Source organism: Apodemus sylvaticus, chromosome 1 (assembly GCF_947179515.1).
Source record: "Apodemus sylvaticus chromosome 1, mApoSyl1.1, whole genome shotgun sequence".
NCBI classification, from domain to species: domain Eukaryota; kingdom Metazoa; phylum Chordata; class Mammalia; order Rodentia; family Muridae; genus Apodemus; species Apodemus sylvaticus.
Window position 1 is genome coordinate 77,771,319 of NC_067472.1, and position 9,440 is coordinate 77,780,758.

The 9,440-nt window shown below is 53.5% G+C and overlaps 1 protein-coding gene across 2 annotated transcripts; it reads right to left on the reverse strand.

Moving 5' to 3' along the window:
• Positions 1 to 277: 277 nt before the first annotated feature.
• On the reverse strand, positions 278 to 9,036 carry Trim72 (tripartite motif containing 72). Of its 2 annotated transcripts, XM_052197725.1 has the most exons (7): positions 8,690 to 9,036; positions 7,898 to 8,294; positions 4,709 to 4,804; positions 4,391 to 4,621; positions 3,936 to 3,958; positions 3,181 to 3,299; positions 278 to 2,801 (listed from the first exon to the last, which is right to left on the reverse strand). In XM_052197725.1, the coding sequence occupies exons 2-7, from the start codon at positions 8,285 to 8,287 to the stop codon at positions 2,227 to 2,229; spliced, it is 1,434 nt and encodes a 477-aa protein (XP_052053685.1). In that variant the 5' UTR covers positions 8,288 to 8,294; positions 8,690 to 9,036; the 3' UTR covers positions 278 to 2,226. The 2 variants fall into 2 exon arrangements, with proteins under 2 accessions (XP_052053685.1, XP_052053678.1); XM_052197718.1 differs by lacking the exon at positions 8,690 to 9,036 and having other exon boundaries at positions 7,898 to 8,396.
• Positions 9,037 to 9,440: the final 404 nt, after the last annotated feature.

A 9,440-nucleotide genomic window follows, 5' to 3' on the forward strand; every position in this document is an offset into this window, starting at 1 on the left:
CGGTAGCCTGCTCTAATTCAGCAGTCTGGAGGAGAGACAGAGGATCCGGAAGTAAACTGGCCAGCTAGACTAGCCAAATTGGGAAGCTCTGACTTTGAGTTCAGCAAGAGACCCTGCCTCAGTACATAAAGTGGAGAAGAATCAAAGAAGACCTTCAACATTAACTTCTATCCTCCACAAATGCATGGGAGTGCCTACACACACACACACACACACACACTTAAAAACAATAATTTTTGTTTAATCTAAGAAAGTAGACCAGTGGTAGTAGCACACTTCTTTAATTCCAGTTCTCTGGAGGCAGAGACAGGCAGATCTCTGAGTTCAAGACCAGTCTGGGTTACAGAGCAAGGTTCCAAGGAAGACAGGAAGAGGCAGTTTGGAAGCCCACAGAAAGCCTTATTTGCCTCCAGCAGCATGGCCCACAAAAAGACAGTGTTGAGCTTTCTCTTGGTGAGAAACATGGAGGATTTCCTCAATGTCAAAACAAAAACATATTCTAGAAGCAATGGGTCGACCAGCTGGCGTTGTGTGTCAACTTGACATAGGCTGGAGTTATCACAGAGAAAGGAGCTTCAGGTGAGGAAATGCCTCCATGAGATCCAGCTGTGGGGCATTTTCTTAATTAGTGATCAAGTGGTGAGGGCCCCTTGTGGGTGGTGCCATTCCTGGACTGGTAGTCTTGGGTTCTATAAGAAAGCAGGCTGAGCAAGCCAATGGAAGCAAGCCAGTAAGGAACATCCCTCCACGGCCTCTGCATCAGCTCCTGCTTCCTGACCTGCTTGAGTTCCAGTCCTGACTTCCTTTAGTGATGAACTGCAACATGGAAGTGTAAGCTCAATAAACCCTTTCCTCCCCCAACTTGCTTCTTGGTCCTGATGATTGTGCAGGAATAGAAACCCTGACTAAGGCAGCGGGAAAGACTGAGCTCTTCCCTTCCCTCTCCACTCTCTCGGTCAGGCGGGTCTAAGTGTTAGTTGAATCAGGCAATATAATCAGACTTACAGCCTCTTGTCCATGCTGATAGCCTACAGTCAGGGTGTGCTCTCAGTGAGATCTCAAGGCGACCAGCAGCTTCACTTAGAAACTTGTCACAACCAACTGTCTTTGCTGGGCATGATAGCATGCACCTGTAACCACAACACTCCAGAGGTCAAAGGGGAGAACCAGAAATTTGAAGTCAACTTGGGGCACACATTGAATTCTATGCCAGCTTGAGCTCTATAGCAAGACCTTGTCTCCAAAGCTCGAGACAGAAATAGAGATAGAGAGGGAATCCGTCCATTTTTTAACGTGCGTCAGTGTCTTGCCGGCACAACTATCTGTGTACCACAATGTGCACAGAGGCTGGAAGAGGCCATCAGATTGATTGTGATTAGAGGGTTATGAGCCACAATGTTGCTGTTAAGAACTGAACCTCAACATTCTGGAGAGCAGCAGGTGCTCTTGACATGGAGTCATCTCTACAGCTTCTAGAAGCCCTCTTTGACAACCTCCCCTCACCCACCCACTACATCAGAACACAGCCACTGTCGTTTGTAATAGAGCCCCGTGGCTTTCACCTTGCCACCCCCCTGCCTCAGCCTCCTGGATGCTGGGAGGCTTTGAAAAGGCAGTTGGAAACCCCATCAGAGGCGGGCGGTGGTGGTGCACGCCTGTAATCCCAGCACACTGGGAGGCAGGGGCAGGCAGATTTCTGAGTTCAAGGCCAGCCTGGTCTACAGAGTGAGTTCCAGGACAGCCAGGGCTATACAGAGAAGCCCTGTCCCGAAAAAATCAAAGCAAACAAAACAAAACAAAACAAAAAAAAAACACAAACAAAAAAACCATTGGGTATGAGGAATCTGCAACCTTGAAGAGGAGGGGGCTTTCAGGAGTGGATTGCAGGGCTGAAGGGACCATTGCTCCACAGACTTCCCAAGATCCTCCACTAAATCCTTTCCGAAGCCTCTTGGAGAGCTCAGGTTCAGACCTCAGCTTCCTCCTGGAACTCTTGGCCCAAACTCAGATTTCCTCACTGGCCTGAGTAATCTTTCTATTCCTCACTTCAGTCCCCTGTGCATCCCAACCTGTGTACTCCCCTGAACTCTATAAGACAAACACCCTTCCCACCCCCAGCCAATCCTGGAAATCCGCCCCACCCGACCCATCCGGGCCTCCTAACAAAGGTGAGCTAAGTGATCCCATTGCCTTCAGGACCAGGCCTCCCTCCCAGTCGGCAGGTGCTCAGGCCTGCTCGCTGTCGGGCCCCACAAGCAGCAGGGGCTGAACATTCTTGCCCTTGTCGTGCCAGCACACGTCAAAGATGGGGTACACCGGCCCGGGCAGACGCTCGTGGAAAGAAAAGAGCGGTGTAAGTGCGTCGGGGTTGCTCGCATCATAGAAAGCCAGGACGCCATCAGCGAAGCTTAGGTAGAGGCCGATGCGCGCAGGCGGCCTCTCTGGGGTGCGCAGTGCCCGCGGCTCCTTGGCCTCCACGTGCGCCTCCAGGATCTTGCCATCGCGCAGGCCGAGCAGCCACAGTCCCTGTGACGGTACCGCGTGCAGCCGGCCACGGCGGGAAGCGTCAGCCGCCATCACTCCCAGGGCCCAGCGCGGCTTGTCGCCCACCTCCACCTCCCAATAGTGCTCGCCCTGTGACAGCAGCTGCTGCGCCACCACCGCTACTGCCTTGTCGAACTGGCGCGCGTCTTCTCCTGCTGGCGGCGCCTTCTGCTCCGAGCACTCCACTCGGCGACCACAGGGGGACACCACCAGGCTCGGGTGCGCAGAGCTGGGGTCAAAAGTCAGTTCCTCCAAGTCTGCCAAAACAGACAATCAATGCTCAGGCTAGCTCTGTGGAACCTTCCCTCTCTCAAAAGACCTTAGACTCCTCTCCCCCTCTCCACACTCACAGCGTTTGCTCAGCTGAACAGTGAAGCAAGTGGACTGGAGATACCAAATAAGTGATATTTTCTGAGGCCAACAGATTCAGCCACAGCGGGATTCCTGGGGTAAACTGGGTGCTTTCCATGTCCTTCACCCATTGTAAACCCCAGGCTACAAGGAAGGACCCCAGAAGCAAAGAGTATCTTCTTCCCTGGCTTTCTGAGGTGGCGCTGGGAGGCCTTTCCCCGAGTCTTGGGCCTCCCACCAACCCCATATTTAAACCAAGAGCCACCCACCCACCCTTCTCAGTACCTGGCATCAGCGCCCGGAACATCTTCCTCCACACCTGGAACTTGAAGTCATCTGAGATGACAGGTAGCTGGATATCTAGCCTTGCTGGTGGTGGTGACTCTGACAGGATCTGCTGCAGCCTGGAGGTGGAGAGGTGATGCTGAGGGGCAGGAAGAATTACTCCAGAGACTAGAGGACTCAGATTCTTGGAGAGGGCTTTCAGGACTTCCCCCACATCACACCCTTGCCCTAAACTCACTTGGGAATATGGAAAAGCTCCGGACATGGATGAAGGCAGCAGCTGTGCAGCGTGAGTGTGTGCAACACCACTGACTATCAATGACCCTTTAAAATGCTTGAGTCAGGCATGGTGGAGCGTGCCAGCAGTCCTAGCATGTGAGAGGCTAAGACAGGAGGAACGTTAGCTCCAGGCCTGCCCACATCATGAGTTTGAGGTCAGCCTGCACGTTGCAGCGGTATTTCCCCAGTCCCTGTCCGTACTTCCTGCTCCGATGGCCGTTCTCCTGAGAAGTTTCCTCCAGCCATCCCTTTCCCTCCCAACATTCTTGAAATGATACCTGTGACCTATTCACATCTGAGGCGCCGTGGCACCAGTACCAGTCCCAGGTAAGGACCTAGGCTGTCTGTGTCTGCGTTCAACCTGGAAGTGCCCAGAAACGGTCGTGGGAAATGACTGGAAAGCACAGTGCGAGCAGAGGGCTTCCCTGGAAGACTGGGACAAGCAAGCTCAGAGGAAGAAAGAGCCAGTTGCTCACCTGCTGGTCACCAGGCAGTATTTCTGGAGAAAGAGAAAATGAGAATGGAGATAAAGCAGGAATGAAGGACTCTGGGGAGTTCTAATGATGAGAGTGGGGTCAGAAACATGAGAAAGGCCAAAAGAAACCCAGGACTTAATGCCACCCTTGGAGATTAACTATCATGTGAAGAGAGACAGGTGCCCGCCCTTCCTTATCCTGGAGACATATATCCACCAGTTAGAAAACTGTCCCAACAGACACACAAACCTATGACATCTTGACATGAGTGGTACCATGGAGACACTCCCGCACCATCTGATCTGAGCCACAGTTCAGAGTCCCAACCCTGGTATGAAGTCCTAGCTTGTCCCCTCACTGTCACAGGCTTCAGGGTTCCCATGTGACAATGGGATGAGGCCTCTGGAGCCCCAGCCATGGCCAGAGGCAGGGAAGGGAGGTCCTTCAGAGCTCACCATAAGGAATTCTGTCTGTGGCTTGTCGGCCACCTCCTCCAGCACCTTCTCCATCTGCCTCAGTTGCTCTAGGTAAGAGTTCAGGCTTGACAGCTCCCGCCGCAAGGCCACCCCAGCATCACCCCGAACCCTTTCTGCTTCACGGTCCAAAGAACTTTCCAGGGCAGCCAGGAACATCCGCATCTTCCCCAGCTGCTCCCCGACAGCTCCCCGGAACTGACGCACTGTCTCCTGAGGTGGGGATGAGAAGATTCTTGCCTAGGGATCCTCAGCCTGGACCTACAGCCCTAGGGCTCTGCCTCCCCCCAGCCCCCTCACCTCCACCTCCACCAACTGATGCTCCAGTACTGCTACACTCTTCTCCTTGCGCATGCACGCCTCCTGCAGCTGCGCCTTCTGCTGTGGAAGCTGTGTCTATGGGACAAATTAAGAGATGATAGGAATGCCGCCCTCCCGCCGTCTGCACTCTCCTCCTCGGTGTGACCTCCTTCTCCAGCCCTCTACCTGGTCCCCATCCATTTACTTACCTCCGGGCCTGACCATACTTTATCCTAGTTCCTTTGCCTGTGATGTTCTACGTTTTTAAAAATTTTACTTATATGAATAGACTGTAGCTGTCCTCATACACACCAGAAGAGGGCATTAGATCCCATGACAGATGACTGTGAACTCAGAGCCTCTGGAAGAGCAGTCAGTGCTCTTAGCCGCTAAGCCATCTCTCCAAACATCTCTCCAGCCCGATGTTCTATTTTTTAACTTCCCACTGGCCTTAATTTCCCCAGCCTCACCTGCAAGCAGTTAACCCCAGTATAGGTCCTTGTAAGGATCACAAACACAAGATCACCACCAGACTGCAAAGTACAGAATGTGGCACAGAGCAGGCTTCCAAAAATGAGTGAAGGATGAACGAAAAAGGAAAGGAAGCTGGCCACGATAGTGCATGTCTGCAGCCCCAGCCCTCGGGAGGCTGAGGCAGGAGGATCACAAATTCGAGGCCAGCCTTAGCTACATAATAGTACCTAATACCTTGTCTCAGAGGAGAAGAAGAAGGAAGAGAGGGATGGAAAATGAGGGGGAGGAAGAAGCAGAGAGGGAACAGGGAGGAGGGGGAAGGTAGAAGAGAGGGAAGAAGAAGGTGAGGAGGAAGAGAAAGAAGAGGGGGAGAGGAAATACAACCTTCCCTTCCTAGGTTTTCCCGTTACTTAAAAATTCAATCACAGTCACCCTGGTGCCCTAGCCAGCCCCTTTCCGAGTCTATGGGCCCTGAGGACAGAAAATCTAATGCTGACCCTTCTGTGAACTGGTGTGGGATCCCTGGAGTGCAAGCAGGAAAGAGCTAAGGGCTCCTGCTGTGGTCGCCCCGCCTTCTTACCACCATTGCTTGGGCAATTTCCTTTCCTCCTATGCAGAATGGGAGCAGTAACACCCCCATTTCAATCAGATGGCACCTCCTGCTCCCCTGGGAAGCAGGGGAAGACACAAGGTGGTGTTTGCTGAGGAATACTGGCCCAGGGAAACCACAGGGCTGAACCAAGGACTCCCAACCAGCTGCCAGATCAGTTTCTTCCTCAGAGGTCCTCCCTTGAGGCAGCCCCATCTGTTGCCAGTGAGGCCAGCCTGGTTGCTCGGGGTGCCTGTGGCCAGAGGCTCAGACTACAGTCTGAGTTCAGTCAGTCATGGTCACAGGGCTGATCCACCACAGCCAACAGGCACCATCAGAAGGTATTGGGGAACTTGACTGGCCCTAGAAGATCAAGCTGGAGGCTGGTTCTACTCTCGAGGGCTTTCGACACATCCTGGGAGATAAGGGGAACGTGGGCCACTGGAGGCCATCAACCTCACCAACAAACCGGTTGCCTTCTACTTCAAGGTCTACAGTGTCAAACCCATAGCAACCGTGCTGCAGGACATGAGTGTGCAGGAAGATGCAGCACAGCTTCAAAAAGCAGTATGAGCCGGTCCCCAGTACCCAGGAACTCCTTCAGCCAGTCTGAGTCTGGTAAGTGGGTTCCTGACCTAACCCTCTAGCCTGTCAAAGCTCCAGGCATCAGGTCAGGCTCCGGAGCTCCTCCTGTTCCCTTTCTCCCTCGAGCTCTCTCTAGGGTCTCCTTCTTCAGACCTCCTAAGGCTTAAGGCGAAGCTGATGAGATCCCTGAGACTGCAGCTCCACGGCTGCCCCTATGTTTCCAGAAGCCTGATACGCTTCTTTTTTTTTTTTTTTTTTTTGGTTTTTTCGAGACAGGGTTTCTCTGTGTAGCCCTGGCTTGTCCTGGAACTCACTCTGTAGACCAGGCTGGCCTCAAACTCAGAGATCCGCCTGCCTCTGCCTCCCAAGTGCTGGGATTACAGGCATGCGCCACCACGTCCGGCTCGCCTGATACACTTCTATTGCACGGGTTCTAGTCTCTCTTCACAGATAAAAACGAGCAAGGTTGGAGTTCAGGGGTGAGCAGAGAGGAACTGGGCTGGGGGTCTCCTAGCCACGGGCTCCATACAACCAGGACTGACAGGACTGAGCTGAACTGAGTAAGGCAGGAAGGAGGGCTGTGAGGCGAGGCCCTGGAGCCTTTGGGAATCACTGCTGAAGGAGAGTAAAGACCAGGTGCTGAGGAAGCAACTTGCCCAGGAGGCAACGCAAGACAATAGCAACAGCTTCACCGGGCTGGGAGGACCACTCCTTACCTCCAGACCCCACTTCCTCCCCCGCTCCCCACCTCTGCACCCTGTGCTAGGGGATTTTCCATACCCTAATAGATACTTACTAACAGACCTTCCTGGGCCAGCTGGACCCTATCTGCTAGTATCCACATGCACAGGACTTGTGATATATACATGATTTGTAGGAGCCTGTGTACTTGGTGTATATCCATTCAGTGATAATTGGATCATTTTTCCTGGTGCAACTTCAGGATAACACGATTGTGTAAGGGCTGTATTCTAGTTCAAACTATAACAACAGCCTAGGCTGGAATCCTGGCACTACTTTCCCACGGTGAGCTTTGGCCAGGAGTGCCTCACCCTTCCCATTCCCCTCGCAAACTTCAGGCTTGCACAAGTTTAGTAGTTTCAGGAATGAATAGGCCTCTGGAATGCCTCAGTGCAGTTGGACAGCCGGCCTCTGTGACTCCCTTAACTTTCTGTCTGCTAGTCTTACCAGATCCTCCACCATGCAAACACACCAGTCTAGCAGGCCCACCCAGTACACCCAAGGGTATGAGGGTTGATACCAGTCCCAATATGCCAGACACACCACAGTTTGGTCAGACCAGGCTCTGGCATTTTCAGGCTTGCAGGAGGACTGCAGCCAAGCAAGCTAGCTATTCTGCAGGCAGCTCCCAGACAGTCCCTAGGGGCTTTGCTCTGCAGATGCCTCAGGCGGCCTTTGAACCCCAACCCCCACCACCCTTACTTCTTCTGGCTGCCTAGCTCTACCCACTCTCCTTAGCAACCTGGAGCCTATCCTCAGATGCTCATAATGCAAGTTCAGCAATCCCACCGGGCCTTCACCTTGAGGCGTGCGTGGGCTTCGGCTGCAGGCAGAAGACGGTGGCCACGGTGCGAACCCAGCGAGGCACACACCCCACACACGAGCGTGCGGTCCTGCTCGCAGTAGATGCTCAGCGGATCCAGGTGTTCCTCGCAGTGGCCTTGGGGCACTTGAGCCAAACCCTCCACAAGGCGCGCCAACTGGAGGTTAGTGCTTAGCGCCTGCGGTCGTGTTGGTGCCTGACAACAGGGACAAGCAGCCGTACCGTCGGCGGCAGGCTCCCCTGCCACACGGATCAGGCAGGCGCGGCAGAAACTGTGGCCACACTCAGCGGTCACTGGTGCATCGAATAGCTGCAAGCACAGCGGGCAGGACAGTTCCTGGCGCAGAAGGCCGGGCGCAGCCGACATGATGAGCCTGGGAAGAGGAGTCCCCTCAGAGAGATCCAAAGACAAGAATTCCAGCTCAATCCTACACTGGGTCTGTTGCCCCCGCAGCCAGAGGCCCATCCTGTAACTACCTCACATCCCATCCCGGAAGAGAATCTGGTTTTGGCCATCTGGTAAAGAGGATGTGGTATTGTGCCAAAGTGAGTGTATATCACCATTCTCAACCCAGATAAAAACAAATGTGACCCAACTGAGCAGTTATCAGCTCCGGTTTTTAAACACTACCCAATCTACCCACTCCTCGCCACTGACTGCGCCTTCAGTCAGTATTATCTAGAATACCCTCCCCAATTGACCTCCCACTGACCTCCCTCGAATACCCAGCCCTCTCCTCCCCCATATCTCCAGGCCCGCAGGACTCACAGGTCTGGAGGGAGAACTTAGGCCAAAAAAGATTCCCAGGAGGATCAGTCAGGAACAGGCCTAACAGCAGAGTGATCGGAGTTGTGTCCAGAGACAAGTTGTGTCCAAGCAAGAAGCAAGCAGCAGGCTCAGTGCAAGGGCAGGGATTCAGGGCCAGATGGCAGTGCCTGATCGCAACAGGTGACAGACCCTCCCAGAGAGTTCAGTGGCCCAAGAACTATATTTAGCTGTCCTACCCACTCCCTCCCACCACTTTCTGGAAACTGTTCTAAATGTGGAGGATGAGTAGTCAGCAGGCACACGACCATGTCTAGGCCGCCCGACCCGGCCCAGCCTGGCCCAGTGCTTTCCTCAGGCCAGGCGAAATCTTAGAATCAGTGGGGAAACAGGGCTGCCCTTCTTCCGACAGGCGTCTCCTCTGGCTTCCTTCCTCCCTGATGCCGTTGGTTAACCTACTCATTCCCCAACCACTCACCAAAGCCACTCTGGCAGTGCTCACCCCACCCGTGGGAAGGCAGGACCTCCTTCATAACTAAGGTGGGGGCATTTTCTAGCATAGGTCCTGGAACAACGTACCCCATCCTCCAAATGCTTGGAGAACGAATGATAGGTAGTTAAATGAATGAACTGAAACCAGAGTCTACAGCTCAGAACTGGAGCTTGCCCCTCTGGGAGCACCAGGCTTTCTTATGTGCTTATCTTTCAGTTGTCAATATAAAGTTTAATCAGGGGCTGGAGAGATGGCTCAGCG

Coding starts and splice junctions, on each gene's coding strand:
- Trim72 (XM_052197718.1), bottom strand. CDS start 8,386: ATGGGCCTCTGGCTGCGGGGGCAACAGACCCAGTGTAGGATTGAGCTG. Junction 4,805..7,897: donor AAGCCCACGCACGCCTCAAG/GTGAAGGCCCGG, acceptor TTTGTCCCATAG/ACACAGCTTCCACAGCAGAA. Junction 2,802..3,180: donor GTTCCGGGCGCTGATGCCAG/GTACTGAGAAGG, acceptor CTGTTTTGGCAG/ACTTGGAGGAACTGACTTTT.